The sequence below is a fragment of the Xiphophorus hellerii genome, chromosome 23, assembly GCF_003331165.1.
Source record: "Xiphophorus hellerii strain 12219 chromosome 23, Xiphophorus_hellerii-4.1, whole genome shotgun sequence".
Lineage (NCBI taxonomy): Eukaryota > Metazoa > Chordata > Actinopteri > Cyprinodontiformes > Poeciliidae > Xiphophorus > Xiphophorus hellerii.
The window spans coordinates 2,105,258-2,132,159 of record NC_045694.1 but is presented as its reverse complement, the minus strand read 5'-3'; the positions used below and the strand labels follow the sequence as shown (position 1 = coordinate 2,132,159).

Below are 26,902 nucleotides of genomic sequence, written 5' to 3'. Positions count from 1 at the left end.
CGGGCAACCACAACCAGGAAATACTGAGGTCCAATAACTGGCAGAAACTTTTTAAGTAGCTGTTCCTCATCTTTATTTCCTAAAAAAAAAAACAATAGAGCATGTTAAATGTTTTTACCAACTATATAAATAAAGTCATGGAATATTACAATACACACTTATCATATCATAAAATGTGATGTGAATGTGTGTACAAGTAAAAATAATACATTGCATTGTTTGTGTTTCTCAGATCTCTGCAAAAAAAAAAAAAAAAAAATCCTCATTGGGGGAATAAACTTTAGTTCAAAAAAAGAAAGTAAATGTCAAAGACAGAAAAAAGATGTCCTAAGCAATAAAAGTTTAAAAAGTTCCTTTGGGAAAGCCGGGACTGACAACATCTGGATTCCATAAATGTGGAAGCCAACAAATATTTTTATGAGGTGTAAACAGTGACAACTTACGGTGATTTCCTCCGTCAGCTGATGAACTGGCTGTGGTGTTTTCCTGTGTGAGCGCTGCTGGCATGTTCACCTCCACCAGCGTCACACAGCAGAGCAGGACAGAGAGAAAGCGATGATTTCTCTCCTGTAAGAAACAAAGTGTGTGTGGAGTCAGAGATGGATTTGAAATATGAAGCGATAAACTCTGAGATGATTGTAGGAATGACTGAGTGCAGCGCTGAGCAAATATTTGACCACACAGACACTGAGGAAATACATCAGGCACAACATTTATTATAGATTGTCAAATACTTTATTGCGGTGGCATAATTTTAATATTTAAAAACTCTGAGGTGTTCTGTTATGCATTCTTCCAGCTGGCTTCCATTCCCATATTTGGATGTTTGAGAAAATTAATAACGTTTCTCAATATTATTTAGAATATTTTCTGTTTCACACAGCCAGTCTTAGAAAGCCAGTGCAGAGCCACCACAGATATTGAGTTTTAGAGGAAGTTTTACTTTTTAATTTTACTTTTTTTTATTTTATTTTATGATCCAACAAGGTTTCATCAGTTTAAAAAAATGTCATAAATGAAACAAATGTGATAGGAGATTGAATTGAAATCATCTGAGCTGCTGGTTCTAACAGAACATGCGGCTCTAGTACCAACAACCTTTTCAGCAGGTCAATGTTCTACTTAGGCCTTCTAACGAGCCATCATTTGATCCAGGTGCGTTAAACCAGGGGGAGACTAAAACATGCAGGATGCCGGCCCTCCAGGACCCACTGTGGGCATCCCTGGTCTAAAGATTCATTTTTGTATTAAAATATGTCTAAAGCTCCAAAACTCCTTTTGAAAAATAGGAAACTACTTAACAGAATGCATGAATAATTTCACTCTGTGTAAATGCCATGAAATAAAATAATTCATGGTGAATAAGAAGTAAAAATCAGTTACTCTTTTATGTCCACAAAGATGGAACATTTTTCTTGAGTGGACTATTCTATAAAACAAATCAAATAAATTGAAGTTAGTTGTTGCAATGCGATGGAAAAGAGAAAAACAGTGAGGGTATGAATACTTTTGCGCTGTACATTACTCAGTGTGTAATTATTTTCATAGTTGCACAAGGCACCAATGTAATAATTACACTGGCAGTTTTCAAACTCTGTAACTAAACCCACTTTTGGCAGAGTCAGCACCAGTAATTGCTGCCACATTTTTCATAACTTCAAGGAAATAACTTGGACGTAAGCAGCATTTCTGAGAGCATTTTATAACTGGCTGATGTTTTTAAATGATTTTATTTTGAAGCGGCAGCAGTAGACCCTGAACGTCAGCAGTCTGATATCAGATAAAATGAGATCCAATTACTAGAGAGCAAACATGAATTAACAAATAACTGTGAAGTGGAAAGAAGAGGATAAACAGTTTCTAACATTTTTTTATGAAGATAAATAAATCCTGCAGTTTTAACAGAGTTTCTTCCAGGATTGTCCTGGATTTAGCTTTAAACTTCTCCAGACCTTTTTCCTGACCTGCTTCTGGCTTCCTGGGTTTTCATGATGCTGGTTGATCTCCAAAGAATCTCTAAGTTCAGAAACACACAAGTGGACTCCATTTATAATCAGATAAATTAAGACCCCGCCCATTAATTGCACTCGGTATTACGTAGAGGTAACAGAGTAAAAAGGAGCTGAGTTCAAATGCATGGCACACTTTTATTATATAACTAAGATTTGAACTGTATTTTATTTTCAATTCCCAGTTATGCACTAATTTGGGTTCTATTGATTAAATACTGAAGATCTTTGGTGATTGTAAAGCTTCATAATGTAGAAAATTCAGAAGGTGTGAATACTTTCCCAAGACAGCCAAGCACATTTTCAGAAAGCTGTATTCTCCTGAATTATGTTTATTAGACAGTTAAATGTAAAATTCAGCTAATTGACACTGGGCAACGTTAAATGGCCGCTCAGTTTCTGTCTTCTCATTTCAGAGTTTTAACACAGTTCCAAAGTTTGTCAAGCCCTGCTGACGAGTACATAAAGTCACGTTGTGATGGTAAACAGACTGAATGCAGTTCTGACTCACATGCAGCAGCAGGCAACTTGGGGCTAGTGCCTTGCCCAGGGGCTCAGAGACAAGAGACAAGAGAAAGCTGGAATCAAACCTGAAACTTTCCGATTGTAACACAGCTACAGTGACCTGAAATACCACAAAGGATCACGCCCAAATACGTTTAAGTAAAATTCTCAATATTCCACACAGATTTTTGTGTGTGCCCACCTGTGTGGTATAAGCACAGAAAGGCCAGTAACCAAACAAGGACGAGAGAATAAAGAGACAAGAATTTACTCATGTGTGTCCATATTTCTGCAGAATCTGTCCCATAACCACACAACATGAAAGCACAGAGATTTCTCTTGGAAAACATTTCTGTTTGGACTCAGGAACTGAACGGAAGTTGGAATTAGGTGAATAAATTGTGATATTGTGTTTTTTCTTTACTTGGCTTCCCAGTAATATTGCTCATTTTATGCTCGGAGATGTGATGTTTGTACAGCTGGAACGTTGACTCGGTCTGTAAAGTGTGACATTAACTCTGCAGGCGTTCCTGCCTTTGTTCCTGCCATCATTTCAAACTACGGCGGAGAAGTATGGAAGGTTTGTATATTTTGCATGACTGAACATGATCTTTACAGAGAGACTGAAGAAATGCAAGAGCGCAAATGTTCAGTGTTAGGTTGGATGTTTAAGGCTAAATCCAAAAGAGAAGTTGAAAAACTTGTACTTTGATTCTGTCATTCTGACTTTCTTTGTCTTTGCAGCTAAAAAAAATAAAATAAAATAACAGATTATGTTTTCCACAATGTCCCGCTGCATTTTCTGACTCACCTTGGGTTGTGAAGATTGTGGGACGTGAAATGAAAGAAGCACTAAAGCAAACACAAGTGCTCAGGTGTAATTTTCTAGCTAAAGCTGGAGCCTGGGAAGCGGTCGTGCCGAGCTGCTCTTCAAACTCAGACTCTGGGTGGCTGACAGCCGCAAAACTGAGGTAAACGTCAATTAAGCTGTTACAGTAGATGACAGGCCCAAAGAAAACAGAAACCAGTGCAGGAGGGGGGCAGCCTGTGTAAACTGCAGGTGTCTGAACACGATGCTGTAGATAAGGCTAAAATGTTAGCAGCTTTGAACTTGTAGGGGGTTAACGTGACGAAGCATGAGGAAGACTTCAGAAACTGATTATTCCCATAGAAATCCTGTAGATCTTCCAGTTGTTTTCATTTCTATCCAGTAAAAGCATAAATGATCTGATGCATGTCTGGGATGACTTGCATAAAGTTTGGATCATCACACAGGCTCACTGATAGACACACTCTTTAAATTCCTAAAACACATGTTGACAAATGCACCAACCTGTGGTGGCGCATGTTACGAGCTCCACCGTTTTGTTTTTATAAATCACAAAACATATCTTAATAAGATGCAGAAATACTCAAACTATGTTTGACTTGTTTCTTTGTTGTGGTTTTCATGCTTGTCTTAATCTAAAGCGGTTCTAGTTCCAGAAAAAGCATTAATCATGCTCTTGTCTTTGTTTTTGGATATGTTGAAAAACTTCATTGTCTAGGTAGAAATTTTCTTTCTGTCTCCCACCACAAAATAAAACACATTCAAAGATTCATCAACAGAAAAAGCAAAAGGATGATCATTATATTCAGCCCTTAAACAAATCAGAGACCAACTTCAGCAGCACTGGGCTCCATCACAGCCAAACTTCACTGCTATGTTAAAACAGTCCAACGCTAAAAGCTAAATCTTTTCTGCTGCTTGTCTGAGCTGGAAGACATTTGTAAGCATTAAAGCTGCAGTATGTAACTTTCTTAAACAATATGTTTATTTATTTATTTGTTAAAAGTGTCACTATGTCTTCACAGTATATTATGAGTCAGATAATCATAAAAACAAAAATCAAGTTTCCCCGCCTCCTGCCAGTGTTTATACTGCCATGTGCAGAAATACTTTGCTCCGTCAGAAACAACCAATCAGATCAAGAGAACGGTCTTACTGCTGTTAATCAAGCTTGTGTGCGCCCCCTCTGGCCATGCATCTTGCTCTCTGCTAGCCTACAGCTCGTTTCCCACCCCTTCCATGAATGCACAGGTTAGTTCCTATAGCTACCGATGATGGCAGATAAACAATTTTTCCTGTAATGTCAAGTTTTTTCTCTGATATTCGTACATTAAAAAGTGAACACAACATGAGGGCGACTGACAGCACTAAGACCCTCCTACTGGATCTGGTTGGTTGCTTCTGATCTGGAACAATGTATTTCTGCAGATGGCAGCAGGACCCCTGGGAGGAGGCCAGGGAGCTGGATTGTTTCACAGATTGTGTCTCATGTTAAACTGTATCGACATGCTGACAGCTTTAACAAATATGTAAAAGTATGTAATATATATTTATGAAAGTTACATTCTGCAGCTGTTTTCTCTGTAATTCCTGAAAAGTGACACTGTGGACGTAAAAGCTTCCTCTCGACCTTCTCTAAATGTAAAGCGGGCCTGATGGACATTTTGAGATGAACTTACTAAGTCGGGACAGCGATGTCTTTCTGATTAGCTTGTTAGCCTAACAGCACTCTGAGGATTTCTTTACTTTTCTACAGACTCATGCTGATCTGACTACACCAGCTGAGGGAAATTATACTGATGATTTCTCAGCTGAAATATTCCAAACTATCTCTTTAATTCAGACTCCTCTTTACTGGAACTTGAATATTTTCTTTTGACCAGATGGCAGCAGAGCTTCTGATTTTTGATTCAGTTGTAAAAATAGCAGGTGATATTCACCCTTAAACATCGACCGTATCGTCTAAATTCTCAAGTCCCTCATGATGGAGCCTGTTTTTCTCCCTTCAAGCTCCATGAGAGCTGCTCCGCTGATCTTTTCAGCATGCTCTCAATGTGCAGAAATTGATTTGGAGAGAAAACAACTCAGATCTGTGTGTGTGTGTTTTGTTTTCATCCCTCTTTAATAGAACTTCAGAGAGCAGGAAGTGTGTGCGTCATGAAATCCGTCCTGGTTATCTGCTTTCACACGCTCTAGTCTGCCGCCTGCCCTCCAACTGCTCCCAGCTTCCACAGCCAGAGGAGCTCCAACACGGCTGCACGAATGGCACATGTATACTGAACAAACACGCAGCAGACACCGGCGCTGAGCAGGGCCTGAACTCCCCACAGCACACCTACTCCCAGCCAAACTCAAACTCACTAAAATAAAACACTTTCATCCGGTTTTAGATCGACGCTTTTATGAAAAAAAAAAAAAAGCATTTCTAGTTTTTCATTTTGTGCTAAGTAAACAGACACAAATGTTACAATAAATCCAGGCATCTTCTGATTTATTTTGAAAGTTTGCCAGAGAAGCTTTTTTCCTGTTAGCTTAGATGGGTTGTAATGAATCTTGTGGAAAACCTCTCTTCAGGCCTTAGGTGAGGGTGAGAATGTGTGAGGTCACACCATGTGACCTTTAGCTGAAGCTGCTGGGCCACCATTGGTTAAGAGCCAAACACTCCACCTCCCCCAGACACAGGAGTCCCCTCTGCTGCAGAGCTCATGCTTGTTGGCCCAACTCTTGCCAAAGTGTCTCACTTGCAAACTACACCTGCATACCAACATGTGTGCTAACATACTATGGAACAAGCTGGCGTGTCTCCCATCCTCTCTCACCTACAGACAGCACTGACCTCACCCAGCTGAGTGTTTCTGTCCCTTCGGAGTCCTGCTGTGATTTAATTTGGCTCTGTTGCTTCATTGCCTCCTTCAAATAATAAACTATTGATCCGAGCCACCCTGCCTGCTCTGAAACATCCGGAATCTGTGTTCATTATCTTAACCCATATCCCTCCAACTCCCACATTTCCTGCTTGCTACAGCAACACAGAGTTACTAAACAGCAAAAGAACAGATGACATGCAAAAAGGAGAAAAAAGTTCATATTAATTTGTAAAAATAATACTAAGTCAAATTTTCTGCATCCATTGTTCATCCAAACTAGTTTCCTAGCATTAAATATAATCAAAATATTCATAAAAGCCACAAATCTTCTATGAAGAGTGCCCTCATCACCAAACAGCATCGTATTTAATCTGCATGAATCTTTAGAGCCTGTGATTATTTTTGCTGGATTTTTTGCATTTGTTGTCTTTTTAATTTAAATTCTGCTGAGAGCAGCGAGTTTTTCTTCTAAAATCAGTAAGTGGAACAAATTTCCCCCTCAGGATGGACTGCCGCGATGTAGGTAAAAGGTGATGCGTGGATTTCTCTGGCGATGAGACTGAAAATATCATCTTTATTCGCGCATTTTATTATTACAAATTTTACACGTGATGCAATAATTATAAAACAATGTTATGAATCCCTTACGAAGGTGTTGTCTTTGACGCATAAGTTAGGATAAATATTTCTAATAAAATATATCCAGATTGTATATCCGTAAATTCAATGTAATTTCAACTCTTGCTTAAGCATCAAAATGTGCAAAAATATTAGGGGTGTTTCAAAAAAGCTTACATTTCCTGAAGAAAAATGATTAAATGTATTTTCAAAACGCGCAGACCTAACTTCCATGCAATAATTACATTTTAAAGACATACCTATTTTTCTTTTTTTTATTAAATATAAATTGATGCTTACCTTTGAGCAGAAGTGCGGAGCCACAGAAGTGTGCAGTCCTGATCAGCGTGTCAGCCAAATGAACAATTTCCCACTGATTCCTCTTCAGGTCTCATGTTGATTGTGTCGATGTGTATTCAGACTGCAGACTTGTGTATTCGCCCGGGTTTATCCCCTCCACCCCACCATTACAGGATGATTATTTCTGCGTCTTACCAACTCCATCCAAAGGTGACACTTGTGGAAAATCTTACAGGGTTTGCAGCTGAACACTGCAGCTCCGGCATATATGGAAACGGATGAACGCTTTGCTGCTGTTTGTTATTTGGCACTTTTGGAAAAACAACACTCGGGACTAACTTGAGATTTATTTCTGCTCATAATAAAACCCCATGAGAGGCGACCTGAGGCGAATCTCACAGTGGATCTTCGGACCACCTTTGTGCTAAAAACGGGGGAATGCTGCACTTTTACATCCTATATCTGCATTATGGTGGAATATAAAAAATACAATAAAATATAAATATAGCATTTTGATGCATGCATATTGCACATATTTTCTTTCTGTCTGCTGGAAGTGGGGCGTGTTTCCTCCGTGATTTCTTCCATGAACTCTGTACTCATCCCCGCTTCCTCCTGCATGCATCCCCGGCCTTCATACCTCTGCAGCTCTGCATGTTTGCTCAGGCTTCATACTCATAGTTTGTTTGACTTTGTCACGTTTGTGCACATTTAAAGCATAAAAAAATCAGCAGCGCCAATGAAAACAATAAAAGGGCAAACAGATGAGTAAGGCTGGTTGCGTGTCTACAAAGAAGAACTTGTTGGAAACAAAACAAAGCAAGTTTTAAGGTGTGTACATAAGAGTCCAACGAAGCAGGGTTGATTTGATGCATGGCTGCGTTTGAATCGCCTTATTTCTTTTTAAACTTTTTTCTAAGGTTTCATTGACTCTAAAAAATCCACTTCAGAGAACGGAACTTAATGGATTGCTGTCTTTGTTGTGTGCGCCGCCGTGCAGCTTTTTGTTGATTCCCGTGTTATTTCAAGCCCCAGCGAGCAGCCGAGGCTCTTGGCTGGAGCAGGCAGGCAGACAGACACGCATTCAGGGGCTAATCTGCCGGAGCATCCCGGTGCTATGTGTATTGGAGCGGCCCATTGTTTTCCTCTATAGATTTGCCGCACAAGCGCCTCAGACAATCGAAAGGCTATAGACAGACAGTCACTGCTTTGCACTCCTCTAACAGACTTCTTGCACAAAGATTCAATAAAAGTCGCCCAGCACAATGTTTTTGGAACAATATATTTACTTCCATTAAATAAAACACAATATTTCGGGGATTGATGGGGGAGAAAAACAACATAATTCCGTACCAAATAGTATACACAGAGCAAAAAACCAAATCATTTGTCGCAGGAACATTTTTGGATGCTTAGTATTATTTTTTAAAATCCAGAATTGCTATTCTAAATCGATATTCACACAGACATTAATAATAAATTTATAATATGTTCGAAACACACAACTGGTGCGTTTTTAGTATGTACATTCCCTTTTTGTTTGCAAGCAAAACATGATTCCTTTTTTTAGGATTTGTATTTTTTTTATCCACATGCGTCGATAAGTTGGAACCTGGAGAAGTCGCAGCGTTGGAGCGCAGCCGCTTCAACAAACAGGAGATGATCATTCAGATATATTTACACGAACATTTCTGTCAACAGTTAACGTCCAGAATCCATCAGGGAAAAAAGCCCTCATGACGAGCTGTGAAAAGTGAAACAGGCTTTTATTTAGATTTTTTTTAACTGTGTGAATGAGGCCATCGCTCATCGGAGAGGAAGAAACTTAAAAAACTCCCGGTTCAGTTTGACTCCGAGGAGGAGCTGAGTGTGTTTCAGTGGTTCAGTCTTCTAGTGCCCTTGTTTTGAAAAAAAAAAAAAAGAAGAGAAAAGTAGCTGTAGTAGTCTCTTGTTTCGGTGGACGGCTGCTATTAATTATCCGCACACTGCAAAAAATAACCACCGTCACAAACAAAACCCTCTAAATCAGATTCACTGCGTGAAAATGAATGAAAGTCAATAAGAGCGAATTAAGTCACATTTTTCCTATTATTTGATGGAAAAGTTGAGTCTTGGGGGAGATGGTTACCAGGCGAGCAGTAAATTCCCTTTAACACTTCAAACTGTTCAAAATGATCTTTTGTGGGGTTAAAAATGCTTTGTCCTCTAACATGTCAGCTCGGTGGCGATTTTTTGCAGTGCAGGGAGCAATTAGACCGGCCTGTCCACCGCGTACTGGCAAGCGCTCAGATTGGTGGCTGGATTCTGAACCCCGGCGTATCCAAAACTCGAGTGCTGCTTGGCTTTCAGTCTCAGGCTGGCCAGGCTGGAGTTACAAGTGTCTCTGTACACGTAGGGAGGGGTCGGCGGCGCGTAGGGGCACGCCGGCGTGGGCACCCCAGAGTTGAGGGAAGGGTTACTGAGGTTGTTCAAGTTATTGAGGCTGTTCAGGCTGGATCCTGGCACGCCGGTCACAGCGGATGGCACCATGCTGGAGGTCATGGAGGAGATGGAGTTGGGCGGCGAGAACATGGTCTGCGAGGATAAAGGGTTGACGTTCATGGAGTTGAAGAAGGGGAAGCTTTTGGTGGATAAGGAGGCGGACGTGAGGCCCTTGGCGGCCCAGTTGTTGTACGTGTAGCTGGGATACATGTCGTCGTACGGCTGCATGAGTCCATTGAACTGCGGGCCGAAGCCGTTCTTACACAACTCTGCTTGCTGGTTTCTCTCCCGTTTCCTCCACTTGGCTCGTCTGTTCTTGAACCAAACCTAGAGCACAAAAAATAACAAATATAAGAGATAACATACACTCTTTTATTCGTATTTTTATTTTTGTTATTCGTACATTTTTTTATATTGGATTCTAATTTTTCTCCCTAAATGTACATAATTAAAATGAAATCCCTCTCATCCCATTTGCGCAGAAAGCTCCCGTTTTACAGCCGCCACTATCTGCGCGGAATACACACTGCAGTCTCAGTGGAGCATCTTAGCGTGGAGTGGATGTGTATTCCCCCGTATGCTTCCACAAACACTCTGACCTTAATCACACAACGTCAGGGCGACAATAGCAAAATACGAGCTTTGCACCTCTTTTACACGGAGTCAATAGCCTCGACTGTTAACAGCGTCATCACTCCCTAATTACACCTAATATGTAAATAATACATTGAGTAATTTATAATTATTTTTAAAATAATTAAACGATAAAGATAATTTCCAGATTATTTGATCTGAGGTGAATATTTGCGCGTTGTGTCATAATTGATCAAGTTTATTGGGATGAGGTCAAATTAAATGTTGTTTTATTCTGCAGTATTTTAAAATTAATTTTCCTTTAATTATATTATGAGTATCATTTTTAATTGTCATATTGTAGTACATTCCAGCAATCCATAAAGTTTTATTTACGCGCGTAATTGTGCCAAAAAGCCGCATAATTAAAAAACTATAAATTGTGTTCATGTTCAGAGAGAATCAGAAGTGCTGCGCTTGGTGTATGTGTGGTGTGTGTGTGTGTCTGTTTTACGTGTGTGTGTGCGTGTGTGGGGGTGCGTGTGCGTGTGTGTGTGTGTGTGTGTGTGTGTGTGTGTGTGTGTGTGTGTTTACGCACCCTGACTCTGGCCTCTGTGAGGTTGGTCCACACGGCTATCTCCTCCCTGGTGCTCATGTCCGGGTAGCGGTTCCTCTGGAAGGTGGCCTCCAGCTCCTGCAGCTGCTGGCTGGTGAAGTGAGTCCTCTGCCGCCGCTGCCTCTTCTTCTTGGACGGGTCGTCCGAGGAATCGTCGTTTTTATTTTGTATTTTTTCTTTTTCTATAAAAAGAAAACCGGGTTTTTAGATTGAGATTTTACTGTTTAAATTTAAAAAAGAATAAAACCTAGATTGTTTTTTATCCTTGTGAAGAACTTTTTATTGATTTAAAAACATATACTTTTTCCTTTTAAATCGCATTCTACTTTTTATAATAATGCTAAAAATACAAGAAACTATTTAAACTGTTTAAAAACAAACAATAGAAAAAACAATAATTCACCGTCAAACCAGAGACAAATGAGCTGCTATTAAAATGACAGCTCCGGTTTTTATGCATATAAATCTCCCTTCATGGTGACTGATAGCAACTATTGTTTCATAACCAGATGATCTCTGGGACTCCGGGTAAAACCCCGGCCGGTTCTTACCCACAGACTCCGGGCTCGATGTGTCCGACACAGTGTGCACCTCTAACCGGTGCTTAGAGTCCACGGAGCGCTGCAGCGGCTGCAGGCTGGACGCCATCGCCAGAGCCGTGTGGTGCGTGGAGGCGAGTTTATTCCCTGTGAGGTGGTGGTCTATATTTAATGGATCCCTCATAGAGCTCATCGGTGAAAGATCTCACGAGCTTCTAGCACAGGAAGGCTGAGCGGAAAGTCCGACTCCGGAATGTGTTCAGCTGTCCAAAAAGCGCACAGCAGCACAGTTCCTCTTGCTGAGATGAAGCCCTCGTTCTGTTTAAACTGGAGAACGCTTTAAAACAGGCCATTGATTTTTATCACAGCATCGGTGGAAAACTGCGGCTACCTTGGCTGACTATCAGAGTGACAAGGACAGGTAGGTGATATTAGATCCAGAGGCTTACACACACTCCAGCGCTCTCTGCTCATTTCAGCTGTTGCCTGTGCTCTGCCCATCCAACTGCGCCTCTCTCCACACCTCCACGTCACCGCTTTGCCTCCGCCCCAATTCTCTCTGACAGGCGAGTCCATGCGGATGTGCCCAACCAACCGGAGCTCGCAGAAACGAGATATGTCTGCCAGTGTATTTATGCCGGGGCTGGCGCTTATTTTTCCTCTTCCAAATAAAAGCATGTAAAGTCAGATGAGACGCACGGTGTACCGAGCTGCGCCCCGAGCCGCCGCTGCGCAGCAGCCCAAGACCAAATAAAAATGAAAATAACACAGTTTGGCCTCATTTTATGAGACGGGTCCAGTGGCCCGGTAAAGAGATGGAGTGCCGCTGATACCCAGGCTGAGCCGCGCTCTCTCCGGCTCTGTCGCTGCAGTTTGCTCAGTGGATAAAGCGGCTTTTATTGAAAGGCGCAAAGAAAATAGATGCGCACTGAATATCAAAGACAAACACCTTCTGCACCGCAGAGGTCCCGTGAAAGGACAAACAAATGTTAACTTCAAACGAAGGGCTGTGGTGGCGCCAGCGCGCTCCAAAACTATCTGCGCGCACTTGTCAACTGACGCTAACTGCCAGACACGCAAGCTATGTGAAAAAAGCGCACACGTGCCGCATGTGTGTTCGCACAGGAGCGCAGAATGGAGGCGCTGAAGGAAAAGAGTCAAGCGACTCCATCCAAAGGCTAATTTACAGCAAGCACTTCAGTTTGTAAACATTCAGATCAGAATTTTTATTATAGAATTCGGATGTGTTGAAGTAAAGCATCCCCACAGCATAATGCTCCCACCACCATGTAACAGGCTGCCCCTGCTGCTCCACAGTCAGATTCAGATTTTTATGGATGAATCGCAACAGACACACCAGGGAACAACCTCTGTGAAAAAGAGAACTTCTTTTTTCTAATGAGTTTTTGACTTCAAGTCTTCCTCAGTACAACATGATCATCTGTTAAAATCTAATTCCCATTTAGTTAAAATAGAGATTTGACCTAATTTCACTTCCATTGGACAAGTGTGAACAAAACTTCTGAAATTTTCTGAACTTTTATAGATTTTGAGATCAAAATGACTTCAGGCTGCAGAATCATTTATTTATCCTCTTGCTATGTTTTCCTTATAAGCAGTTTGACTCCCATCAACTATTTTAAAGTATATTTAGATAAAGTCACAGAGTTTTGCTGATTGGGACGCAGAAGACATGCCATGTCTGGAACAGGTTTGTGTTGGTGGTAAACTTGTGTCCATCTAGAACTAAAGTAGTGACCGAGTTAATGTTCAAGTTAAACTGGTTGACAGGCTGAGCTCTACTATGAGGAGAAACATGAGACATTTTAACTTTAGATTCATTTTGTAAAAACTTTACAGAATGAATCTAAAACTTCTTTTTATGGATTAATCAAAAACAGCTCTTAAAGGACAAACTAGAGGAGCAATAATTACAATAGAATGATTTAACTGAGTGGCTTTCAGCAGTTAAAACCAAAATTATTTCTTTCCAAAAACGCTGACAAAAATCTAGCCAAAGAAACCAATTTAATTTGTTGAATTCTTCCAGTGTGGATTTTCGGTCAAAGGCAATAAAAGCAAAACAGTCCTCAACAAATTGAGTCCAAGACACAAGAAGCCTGACCTCACAGACTTCCTGATTCACGACATGCAAAAGAGCCACACACTAGCTGTCAAATGCAGTGATCCTCTTGACCCCCTCAGTGTTAGGCTTCTCAGATTCATTAAATGAAGCTCGGCGGAGGCGCGCGGGCCTCCAGCAGCCGCAGACCTGCTTTGGTGAGGACGGATTACTCCATCATGAGGCTTAAACCGGATCTGTCCTCACTTTGCTGCGGGTCCTGCAGGCTGCGCCGTCTGGGACATTTTTCTTCCTTTTCATCTCATTTTTCATGTCATTCTTTTAATGAACGTGACGCAATAAAGAAAAAGTGTGAAAACCAGTGACAGAGATGTGATGAAGCAGATCGAGGAAGAGCAAATCGGATGAAAAAGCACCTTCACATGCATAACCATCATCATCATCATCATCATCATCATCATCATCATCTTTAGAAAAGTAAAGAAGGAATCCTTCATCTTCCACGTGGCCAAGCGGACGCGCTTTCTTGCAGCACATTTGGACTTGGCGCAGTAATTATGATATATATATATATATATATATATATATATATATATATAAATACCAGCAGACCACCGACACGCACAGAAACACACATCAGTCAATACTCCTGCAGGCCGATTACATGACAAATCAACTGGAACGGAACCATTTAGATGCGTTTGTTATGTGAAACACAAGAAATGACGAAGATTTTCACAAAACAATAATAATAATAATAATAATAATAATAATAATAATAATAATACATCAAACAGTGTGATGTCATTTTTTCCTCTTCCAGCCATATTGTAATACTAAACTTGAAGTGGATTATCGGTTTCCTCTTCATTTCTACAATCTGAATGCTTTATCTCTCTTCTGCGGATTACTGGTGCAATAGGCCTCCGCCATAGAGGGCCATTAATTAGCAATTCAGTCAATATAGCGGGAGACGACAAGGCTTTTTACATAGGATTAAGAAGACATCAGATTCCACCATTAGCGTATTCCTGCTCACGAATGGGCTTTCATTATACATTTAGTTTTCCCAGGAGCCAATCTACCGAGCGCTGCATATATTACAGGGCGGCACAGATGACGCCCGTCTCCCTGTGAGCTGCAGCTCCTGCTCGCCAGTTTCTGCGTCTATTAATCATATTATTCCTAATATGCGGCGGTTTGGATGAAGGGATGAATCCAGCAGCCGCATCGGTGTTTACTGAGTTACACAATCAAAGTTATAGTTTGTTCGTTTACAGCTGAATGTGATTTTCGAATCGAATTAGAGAGCAATGACATAATTCCATTTTACTGAAAGAATTTTTTTGTTTTGTTTTTTTTGTTTTTGGAAATCGTGATTCACTGAATACATTGAAAAATTGACGTGATAAAATTTGTTTTACTTAGATGTGATTTGCGTTCAAAATTGTAAAAAAAAAAATAGAATGAAATAAACAATTGGTTGAAACTGAATTCGGCTAAACATTATTTACTCGCTCAAACCAGACGTCATCAACTCAGCCTGCTGTAAATTTGGAGAATACATCTGACCAGCAGGTGGCGCACTAAGACAAAGAACAATGACCCACAGAGAGGCCAATATGTCTTCACATTTTTTGATCAAACTGCTAAAATTGACAGAAAAAATATGTACCTGGGCTATTTTTCATTTTATCAGAAAAAAAGAAAATCTTAGACCGACGTCACGTTGACGTAATTAGTGAAGGAGGTTGTTTCTCAATCATAAGAATGAATTGAGATAATTACTAAAATTCCTTCTTTTTAATTTATTATTATTATTATTATTATTATTATTATTATTATTATTATTATTATTATTATTATTATTATTATAACCGGAATATTTGAATGATTAATTGAGGATGGTAATATTAAATGTCTGAATGGATTTTTTTCTCTTTTCTTCGCTGTTTTTAAATGAATAAACTTGAGGAGACTCACCTATTTGTGCGCAGGTGGTGGCCAGTTTGCGGCAGTGCGACTCCATTGTGGCGCTGTGAGGTCACTGTTCTGCAATTTAGATAAACACAAAAGATTCAGTTAGTTTGATTACAAGCTAAACAGCATTTAAGGTTATAAAACATTTCAGTTTTCTGTAATAACAGTGATGTTTTCAGATAATTCTCTGAAACACTTTAAAATTGACCAAAAAATAAAAGAAAGAATTTACATTTAAAAAATCAAGCTTGAAAAATCAGGGGATACAGACATGGCGCTAATTAATTTAAGAGGATAAATTAATAAATTTGAATCAGTGATGACTGTCAGTGAAATATTTCTAATGAGTTTTTTTCTGCTTAAACTTTTTTTTGAAGCGTGTCAGAAATTGCAGCTGCATTAAAACAATAATTGTGACGCCCTCCTCACTTGCTGTCGACACATTTCCGATTGTTTTACTGCATTGTCTGATTTCTGTGGCGTGGGTAAAACACGTCGTGTTTTGCCTGAGCCTCCACGCGTGTTTTGCTGCTGTCTGCAGCAGTTGGAAGTGGAGTGATTCCGTGGTAAAATCACGGGATTAGAGTCTGATTGAGATGTCTGTCGGTGGGATATTACAAAATTCATTATCGCAACCCCTCATACTACCTCGATATGAAGTTACACAGATGGGTTTTTATTAGTCCAGGCTCACACTGTTTGCTTATGATAATTCGAGGCGGGAGGAAATTTGCATGCAGTCATGCTGTTAACCATTTTCCTCACTTCTCCTCCTCACCTGCTCTACATCTTCGCTGCGTTTTTTTTTATATTCCCTGTTTTTCATTCAGAGGATGCAGATATTGGAGGTTAAGTTTTACACGGTGTGTAGCTGCGCGACAGTTCTCCAGAAGCCCTTCTCTATTTTTCAGCAGCAAAATGAAAGAGTGGGCGGCCAGGCTGGAAGGTGGAAGGTTATTGCACGCTGCTCCGCGTTATCTAATCAGAGAGGTTTAATGAGAGCTCCACATGCAGCCCGGGCTTTTCTGCGGCCTCTGAAGGAAAACCTGCTTTGATTTTCTTTAGAAAACTGAGATTTTAATACAGCAAAAATCACATAAATCCTCCCACAAATTATCTGCTTTTACAAATATTATTTTAAAAGTTTGCATTTCCTTTTTCCAGAAACAAATGACACTACGCAAAAGAAATAAAATTCAAATTAAATTAAATGTAAATACATTTTAAATACAAAGCAAAGTGAAAAGAAAAGTGAAGAAAATGAATTTCTTAATTTAAAAAAAAGAATAGCAATGCACTAAATAATAATAATAATAATAATAATAATAATAATAATAATAATAATAATAATAATAATAATAATAATAATAATAATACAATTTAGATTAATTTAAAGGGTAATGATGCCTTATCCGCCAGAGGCCCTTCTTTTTAATATCTGTTTGGGATAAACTGCCCTGTGGGAGCAGTTTAAAGATGGCTGCATCAGCATCGCCATCACCACTTTACTTATTTTCATCCCGTTCATCCATTCATTCTCACTCCGTGGAGCCCGTTTGCTCTCAGCACCAGCAGTTGATGTGAATCAGTGAGTCTCGTGGCATCGGGCCCAGTGCAGACAGAAAGCTGGCATCGCCCCACGCAGGCTTTACTCGTGAAATTAGCACAGCGTGAGCACGAGGCTGCAGCCATCACCGGCAGGATGAGCCACTAACCTCCATCATATGGTCCTGTATTAATTAAAGACGCGGGACTGTCAGCATCAGCACGTTATTTCTATTACTTTATTCTCTTAAGGAACAAAAGTGATGAATTTCCACCTACATCAGCTGAACATTTACTAATAATCACAACAAGAGGGATTTTAACCTATCGATGTTTTTAGACTCCAGATAGAAGATTGAATTATTCTAAATGTTCGCTGTTTGCCTTTTTTGATAGTTGTTGCGCATAAATAGGATCACACTGCATGTTTCACTCTGCGCTCTCCCGTGTTCCAGTTCTCCATCACCGCTATAATAACACCTCATGATCATCCACCGACCTGTGCGCCAAACCGTGCCCTCACATCCCCATTTATGTTCCTCCAGTCACGGCTTTGAAATACACATCAGAAAACGCACAAAGTGGAACAAATTCCCTCACTCACTATAGCTCACATTTCGGTTCTCCTGTTTTTTCTTTTTTTACTCAAAGCGCTACTCACCAGCTGCGGACACCGGACGGGACAGGGATTTTTTTCTGTCTCCAAGCCGTCGGCTTTTTTTTGTAAAGTGAGGAAATGAATCCCACCGTCCTCAGAAGCCGCGCTCACGGCTCAAACTCAGACAACCTCGAGCTCCAGCGGCGGTGAACTTTCTGTCTGTAACCGTGAGCGTCGCATGGAGGAGCTCCCACACGCCGCGCGTATCCAAAAAAAGAGACGCGGCGCTGCCTTTAGGTTTGTTTCATTTATGCGCATAAATAAGTGTCTGTTTACAGCGCGCGGAGAAAGTGCGAAGGAGGCGCTTTCATCCGAGTCTCCCCTTGGCTCGTCCTCTTCTGTCTTCCTCAACTTTTTTTCCTCTCTTGAAAGACGCTCCAGGAGTGGCGCAATTTTTCCAGCTTTTGAGCTCAGAGGGGAACTCGTGTGTGTGTGTGTGTGTGTGTGTGTGTGTGTGTGTGTGTGCATGTGTGTGCGCGCGCTCACAGAGGGGTGTGTATGTTTGCGTATAGAGCAGAGGGCAACTCTCAACTTTCACCAACAATCCAAAAATTCTGATGCGTCTTTTCAAGAAGGAAGAGGTGATGAAAGCGACTTTTTATCTAAACATTACGGGCGTGTATAACTTTTAATGACTGATTTCCTTATTAATAAAAGTACAAACTATTTATAACTTTGGTAAATTATGCGCAAAATAAACAAGACGCAACCACAGCTGTCTGCAAACAGTTTATATCTATTAAATTCAGATAATAATTACATATTTTCTCTTTTCAGCCTCAATTAAAGACTGTTTGATAAGACACAAAATATCCTTTATTGCTAATTTAATACACCCACAAAACATAATATTTCAAATAAAAGCTGAGAGAGTCGCTTTATAAAGATGCAGTGGCCTCGATCTGCGCCAGACAGAGCGCTATCGTGTTGCGGATTAATGTGCGGACGGAGGGAACAGCTGGCTCGGATGCAAATGTTCTTTATGGATCCATTTCGTTTGATGCACACTGCATGCGTTTTCCACCCGCATCTTAAGCGGGGCGAGCAGACCGGACGGACGCAGGCCTGCGTTAGTCCCCCCGCACCGCACCGCCCCGCACCGCCCCCTCCACCAGCCCGCCATCCCGGCACATAATCCGCCTTTTACATTTTTAGTCATACTCCCATTAAGCCAGTAATTAATGCGCTCATCCACACGGGAATTTCCAAGCAAAAGGGGGACACTGAAGCAAAACGTGCGCGTCGTTTCTTCCTCAAAAAAAGAAAAAAAATATATAATTAAAATCAAGTAATTGGAAATATATTTAATAAATTACATTTTTTGGAATAAAAATAACTAATTGTAGGAATAAATACAAAATAAATAAAAAAAAATTCGTCAATTGAACGTATTTGGACTCATAAAAGATCCAGTCGGGATTGTTTTAAATATTTTCTAGTCATCTGAGCCTGACCTGCGGTGTGATGGAGGGACAAATTTATGTCAAACATTTCATGTCAAACATCCCGGTTTGTCAGGATTTCACCAATTTCTCAAAGAAAGCCTACCAAACACGCGCAAATGAGAGAAAATGCAAATAAAAGAAGAAAGCATCAGCCCTGCATCACAGAGATTTCTCCACATCACGCCCCGCCTGCAAGTACAGAAGAAAGAGGGAGCGCAGCGTCTGGAGAGGCTTGACGCTTCGGCCGCATATGCTTCTCTTACCTTCTTACACAAAGAGAGGAAGAAAAAAAGTAAGTGAACAGCCTCCTCTTTCTCACGCAGAAAGATGCAGAGGAATGCCTGAAGTTCAGACAAGGCTGGCGGGTATGAAATCTTTCGCCTCGGGGGCAAACCGACGGCTTCTTTTCATTTCAAGCGCTTATCGATTTGCCGTTGTCATCTTTGGCGACGCAGAAGGACACTTGAAAGAATTTCTGATGGGGCTGTGATGTGAGAAGCAGGGTGACCTGCTCCGCTGGTGCTCTCTCCTGATTCTTAACGAGCACATCAGCTCGTCTGTGTCAGCGCAGTTTGGACACTTCAACTTTTCCCTCCTCCTGCATGCGCTGGAGAGGATTTCAAAACACTCTCTGCAGCTTTTTATGTATATCAGCACGGCATGCGAGCCTGCACTTCAGGGAGGAGAGATGATAGACTACAGGCAGTCAGCCGTTAACAGAGCTTCATCTGGGCTCCTTTAAAAACAGGAACTTCTTTCTTTGAATTCACAAAACTCAGCAGTTGGTTCCATTTCTTACATGCAAAATTGTTATTACATTTGTGCATATTTGCTGTTTAGACATTGTAAATGCATCTCAATGTAAAATATTTTATTTATTAGAGTCACAATTTAAAAATGTAAAAGCTTGCCTGCATTGTTGGCTCTGGTGTCTCAACCCATAGATTCTCTGTGGTTCGGGTTTCTGTGCAACTAACCCCTGCTCATCTTTTTCTACCAGACTTTTTCCTTCCACAAAACTTTCAACTGGAATGCTTGTAATGACCTTTGGTGGTTGCTGGACATCTCTTAAGTCCTTCCTCAGGATTGCAAAGGCCTTAAAATAGCCATAATATACTGTATTAAAATCATTTTGTTGTAGTTATTATGTTTCATTTTGAACTGACATAAATGACCTTTACATTGAAGTTGTAATTTATTGAGATGCTCCTGCATGTGAGCAGATTTCTAACCAAAAGGCCTGACATCACTCCCATGCATCACTGTAATTAATGCAGACTTTAGTCTCATTTCTTCTTTGTTGAATCACCGTAATGTGCAGCTGCTCTGAGTAATAAACTCTGACACCGGAGTGAATTTGTCTCATTTAATTTCCTCACAGGGTAGTTTGTTGCACCTCATATCCCTCTCCCACCGTTGCATCCTGAACGTGCCTTTATGGATAACTCATATCACAGTCAAATCACAAAGGAATGCCTCTGTAATTTCTTCCTTCAGCACAGTTATTTTTGAATAAATTCACATATTCCCATAACATTATCCAGTGTATTGTATTGCATGCAGGAAGCTTTAGTAGATATGAAGTGGTTTCATTATTTGGTATTTGCCTTTGCGTCTGAAAACAGTTTCTTCGTTTCTCTTTCCTTTTTTTCACAGATTTGGCCTAAAACCACATGTAATTTTCACGATGTTCAGTCTGACCAAAATTCTGCGGGTCACATCGTAAAACTTGAAGTTGTAAGTGTTGTTTCCAAAGCCACAAGGCTTTGAACGGATCTGCTAATATGGTAGAAGTCTAATAATGAGCAGAAATTTTGTTTCATTTATGGTTGAGCTTAATTGAAAGAGTGGCTTGTTGGGAAGAAGGAAGTCAGTGAAGGATGAAGAGAACAAAGAAGGGAGTTAGAAAAAGGGATAGATGTCTAAAAAAACACAAAACATTCACTGAGACTTTCTCCTCCAAGTCAGAAACATCCTGTGTGTATTTCCATTTGTCAAGTAGCACTCCAAGAGCGTTATTAGTGAAAAAGCTGGCTGTAAATTAACCAAATTAAAAGGGTGGATCTTTGATAGCTCTTGAGCTTGTTGAGCGGCTTTATGCCTGATCCTTGCTATTCCAGCTCTGTCACAGTACCAAAGGGAGATGAGCTGCAGCAACGCTAAGCACTCCAACTCAGCTTGTGGTTTAGTAAGGCCTGTAAACGGCTTCCTTTGCTCGCCTCGCTCCTCCTGACGTGCCCAGCTAACATGGTGTATATTTAAAAAGTACTCAGCTCTTCGTCTTTGTCTTCTTCTGTAATTATCCCATCGATGGCTACCAAAAGAAATGCAAAGCTGATGTCATTGTGGGTTTGGGCCCCCCGGGCGCTCTCATTTTTACTTCCATGAATGAAGCAGCTTGAAATGAATACAGATTACTCTGATTTAAACTCAGCTCTGTTTGTGTGTGAGGCCTGTCAGCCCTGACGGGTCTAAACAAGCCGTCTCTGCTGCTCTTGACTTTGGACGTGACATGGCTTTGGTCAGGCATGATGGGAAACGTCCTGGAGACCAGACGACTTTCATTAGGCTGACCGTTTCCACACGGAGGACCGCGGCGTTTTACTGCACAGAGGTCGCTCCCAGGGAAAGCAGCTGCTGGTGCATGAATAAACACATGCAGCCTCAGCCTTAATCACAGGTGCGAGTGGGCCAATAAATTGCTCCAGCAGGTCTCTGATCAATTACATAAAAAATCAATGGGAAGCTGCCACTAACCTGCCTAAAGGGAAATCGGCCAAGAATGAAATTGGTGTGATAAAATGACTATGATGCCTCCCAGCCCATCGATAACATGTAAAACAGTCCGGCTACATGCTAACTCTCCTGTCAGCACAGCTGAGGTGGATGCAGAGGTCACAATCAGCTCCTCTAATTGGTCTTCTTCTGCAGAGAAGCAGAATGAGGAGAGGAATGAAACGACCCACAGAGACGCACAGAGGGTTGATTTCACACCGCAGGAGGAAAACAAGAACTTAATGGAGATCTTAAAACAAAAAATTATGTGTCACCTAATGGTAGGAGGAGAAAGTTAAATGCTTTAAGGTCATACTTAATAGAAAAGGGCAGAGCAATTCCTCTCACATGTCCTCACATCGAGCTGGTTTCATCAGTACATGCAGGAGTTTAAGAAATGTTGCTTTGAGGGAAAAAAAGAAACCAAATATGAAATGTTTCTGGAAATAAATTTTCTAAAAAATTTGCCTCTGATTTCCTACACATTCATCCTTTAATGGCCTCAGAAAAAATATTCAAACCCATTAAACCTTTTCACATTTTGTCACTTTGAAATTACAAACTTTGGGATTTTATGCAGCAGACCATCACAATGTATCGTAGTCTGGCTAATAATAATTGAAAAGTGTAAAGAAAAGGATGTGTGATTTTAAATGTTGTGTATAAATGAAAATATGAAAAGTCTGGGATGTATTTGTGTTCACCCCTCTACAATCCAGCACTTTACTCTGTGGTCAATCTGCTGGAGTCAACCTCTACCAGCTGTGAGCATCTTTACACTGAACATTTGACCCATTCCTCTTTACAACAGAACTAAAGCTCAGTTGGATTGGTGGAGAGTGTCAATTCTACCACAAACTCTCAGCTGAACTTTAACTGAGCCTTTGTTTTGACCAGAGGTCTGCCTAGCGACAAATACTTCCACCTGAGTGGAGGATCTCTACAGCTCCTCCTGAGTTACTTTTGGCCTCTTTCCTGCTTCTCTGATCATCAGTTTGCATGAAAAGTCACCATAACTGCTGGTTTTCCTTGCAGAAAACTTGTTTTCACATTAACTGTCATGAAAGTCTGTTTCATTTCAATACTTTTATTTTGAAAGCACGCTAAAGTCAGGTCACTTCCTATTCTCAATCAGATAATAGGAAGATCAAATCAAATTATACACATGGATTCTGATGCAGACAGTTGGTTCCACTGGAGTTTATTTAGGAGTTTCAGAATCAAAATAAATTGGATACAACTACACACCAACTTTCCACATTATTATTGGTAAAAGATATTGAACCACACATCGCTTTCACTTTGGTTTGGTTTTCTACATATAATCCCAATTAAATAAATTGCAGTTCTGAATTGGAAACAGTATTTAAAAAGCATGTAGAAACATAATACCACGTGTGAAACAAAAACATCAGTTTTTTTCTATTTAAACTTGTAGGGACTGTTAGATTCAGTAACTCTGTTTGCATGCAGCTTAGCAGAATTCAGGTCATATGTTTGACCAGAATTTCTGAATTCTGTCTGTTAACTGAACTCTACACACTATCCAAAAAATATCATGTGTGACAAAAAATTAAAATCCAAAATTATGTTTTAGATTTATAAGCTGTTTTTGGGTACTATTTCTTTGAGAGAGCTATTATGAAAATGTAATAAACTATAAATCTGCTTCTGTCCTCCAGAGCCTCCAGGCCTCTCAGGTTCTTCTCCTGGTGCCTGGAGGGAGAAGTGAAACACGCGTCGAGGCGCCATTCCTTCATGAAGTTTAGATCTTCAACAGCCAAATGAAGACAGATCCATTCAGTCTGGCTTTTACTTCAAGTTTATAGCTATTCATTATCCCTTATAGTTTATTATTTCATTCTTATTTTAGCTACTCCTAGATTCTTTATTTGTTTTTTATTGTGACATTGCTGTTTTTACTGTACTTAATCTTGTTACTTATGTGTACTATGTATGGTCTTAACTTTGCTGTTTTTATAGATTTTATTTATCTTATCTCCTTCTAAAATATACATGTACTTTATCGTTCATATTTCTTGCATTTCCACAGTTTCTGCTCCTCTATAATGTTAGTTGATTTCTCTCTCTTTAATTCTTAATTGTTTTACTATTAATAAATATTGCTCTATCTCATCACGTGATTTTTTCATCATTTTGATCTTCATATTGTGGGTCTCTAGTCATTAAATGTCTGGGTTTTTTTTAAACCTGTAAAGAATTTTGTTACACCTGACTGTAAGAAATATGTTTTTTATAAAGTTTAATTGATTAACTGATTACAATTAATTTGTTTTGTATTGTAAAATGAATGTGAACCATCCAATATTTTTTTTTATCTCCAGTCAGACAGCATTAACTACTAAACAGACCCAGAAAGAGATGAAACATTTTGCTCCAACTGTATTATTGAATGCACTTTGTCACAATAAAATCAATAAGCACCAACTTGTTTGAAAATTTTCTCTGGATTTTTGAATCAAAACTTATCTGCAAATCAGCAAACATGACCTTGATTGGTCAAATTGTCTTTTTCATAGATGATAGTCATGTACTTAGCCTTGCAAATCTTTGGAGGATCTAACTGTTTATAATCAACTAAGAAACAATTAATAGATTACAAAGGTTGGACTGAACAAAAAATAGGAGACAGATGTTAGAAACTTGCAAGAGAAATTAGATAAATCTGATGCGGATGCGATAAGGATTAAAAAAAGATAGAAGAAGAGAGCCGGAGGGAGGGTGGATACAACGTGGCTAATCTGTAATCAGGATGCTGGTCCCATGTCACGTGTCGCCATTAGTTCCAGTCTTTCATGCTCGTCTGTCCGTTTCACGGAGCCTCACCGCTTGGCTGCACTGCATACAGTTTTTCACTGCAGCCGGTGCAACAACTACACTAGCAGTGACCCCAGAGACGGGCCTGGGTCAACACCCATCCATGCTGCACATCTCAGTGTCACTTTCCAAACTTCATAGACTGTAAGTGTGACAGATTTTAAGAAACAACGTTGCAGCTGTTAATCCTGGTGGCCATGTGGAGGAGGTTTCATGCAGACCTCTGCGGCTCGTTGGCCTCTTCCCTCAAATCTGTGCTTCAGGTTTAATCCAAAGAGAGAGGGAGGTGTGTGTGGATGCTCAGGTTTCTTCATGGTGGATGTGTCTGAGTGTGTGTGTGCAGGGTTTCCTGTGTGAGCGTGGAGGAGGAGGAGCAGGAGGGAGGGGGAGCGAGGCTGTGCGTGAATGAGGAGGGTGGGGGTGTCTAATCCAGTCCCAGTGTGAAACTGTTGACATTTGTTCTTTTTTTCCCTTCATTATGTGACTGGGGCTGTTTTGCGCTGGATTAGCTACAAATCTCCCATGCAGCACATTCAGCATGCCACTAGTAGTTTAACTTCATTAATAATGGATGAAGAGATTGTAATCCAGGAGTAAGAGAGCATGCAGGAAAACCGTACAGCGGGAGAGAGGCAGACGGGGACAGGGAGGGCAACCCCGTTATGAAGTCAGGCTTTTTCCCCAAAACAGATCACTGATGATGGCTGCTGAGTTATAATTTTACCTTAGTGATCCTAAAATTATGAAATGTTGTTGTGCCAGCCAATAAAAGGGAGAGGGGAGCAGGACTCCAGAAGTCTCTGTGGTGCATATGCTAGTATCTTTCATTGATTGTGTTTACTCAAGCTTCTCATTGCAGACTATTATGGAAGTCCGGGGGACACACCCTGACCTAACATCAGGATAAGAGGCATTAAAGGCATACATATTCACAATTTTTGTCTCTGCTGCCAGCTTTGATTTCCCCAAACACAATGAGTTTGTGGACTGAGCACAGTGAGGGCCAGCGGCCTCTGAAAGGTACAGAGCATGAAGGTTTTGGGTCCTGTATGTTTGAACTCATTCAGTCAAAAACTGAAGAAAAAACAATTAAGAATCTGAAGGTATAGAAATAAGTCAAGAATATCTGCTTTGCAATAAAAAAAATCAAACCAAGTGCAAAAGATACATTTTGGTTCATGGTGTATCAGAAATCATTTGACCTTTGACCTCTAGTCCAACATTTGGGTTTTGGAAAGTTAGGAAATTATGCAATAATTCTACAGAAAAACAGGGAAATATTCTCATCAGATCTTTACTGAATTACATGTGTACGTCTGCATAAATGCTAAATAAATGTGTTGTCATGTTATCTAATAATTTGGCTAATTTGCTGTGGTAGGGACATTCCTCAATCATAATTTAAATAATGTTTTTAGGACGTTAATAGCAAAAGTTTAGAGAACCAAACAGAACTAATGATGAGATCAACATAGGTAGACAGAAATCTATATAAAGACGTTTTTACATCTTCTAGAACCGCCTGTTGCTGCAATCACTGCGGCAAAGCTGTTGGAATATCTCTCTACCTGCTTTGGTAATCTAAAGGAGAAGTTCTTGGGTATTCTTTATGAAAAAGTTCAAGACTAATCAAACTGAATGGAGTGCATGAATTTCTTATTAAGAAAATTATTTCATTATCCGCAGACAAACGTCTCTGTGGATTTCTCCAGAGTTCCCATGAGCCTCTTTGATGGTTCTCTGCTGACTTTTGCTTCTACTCCCTGTCAGTTCTGTCAGTCTTGGTATAATAAGCTGTGGTTTTTCCAAAATACTCCTATAAAATTCAAAGTCTGCAGATATTTGTACTAGTGGAGTATTTGCTTTTTTAAATATGCATATTTATTTATTTTTATAGTAAATCACAGATTTTTTTTACAATAAAATTCAATGTTTACTCCAGTTTCTCAAATAAGTATTATTTGATGTTTTTATAATTACGTAAAATTACATTTTTGGTTTAATGTAATTTCATTGTTGGTATTTTACTTCCTTTTGATGTATTTTTTACTATCTTTTTCTTCTTTTTTTTACAGTGTATGTTTATATTTCTGATGCACTCAGCTCTTAAATCATCAGTAGATCAGTGTTCTGTTAAATCTAGAAAGCTTGTGATATTGTTTTGTAACATATATTTCCTTTAAGCTTCTAGAAATCTTCATCCCTGACTCTCTGCTCTGTTCCCTGAGTGAACTCTGTTTAA

At 40.0% G+C, this 26,902-nt stretch overlaps 1 protein-coding gene and 1 long non-coding RNA gene across 5 annotated transcripts in view; one reads left to right on the top strand and one right to left on the bottom strand.

Moving 5' to 3' along the window:
- Positions 1-8,393: 8,393 nt before the first annotated feature.
- Positions 8,394-26,902, bottom strand: part of pitx2 (paired-like homeodomain 2) — a 56,912-nt gene continuing 38,403 nt past the window's right edge. The window contains exons 1-4 of one of the 4 annotated variants that reach the window (XM_032555337.1): positions 19,311-19,665; positions 15,403-15,471; positions 10,780-10,979; positions 8,394-9,935 (exon numbers count right to left, since the gene is read on the bottom strand). In XM_032555337.1, coding sequence (XP_032411228.1) covers positions 9,378-9,935; positions 10,780-10,979; positions 15,403-15,448 — 804 coding nt within the window. In that variant the 5' untranslated portion in view covers positions 15,449-15,471; positions 19,311-19,665 and the 3' untranslated portion in view covers positions 8,394-9,377. Of the gene's footprint in view, positions 9,936-10,779; positions 10,980-11,348; positions 13,881-15,402; positions 15,472-17,605; positions 18,005-19,310; positions 19,666-26,902 lie in introns of those variants that run through there. The other 3 variants (XM_032555336.1, XM_032555338.1, XM_032555335.1) reach the window with 3 other exon arrangements.
- LOC116714657 (uncharacterized) lies at positions 18,956-24,273 on the top strand. Its single transcript, XR_004338102.1, has 2 exons — positions 18,956-19,339; positions 23,505-24,273. It is a non-coding gene; the product is annotated as an uncharacterized LOC116714657 (long non-coding RNA).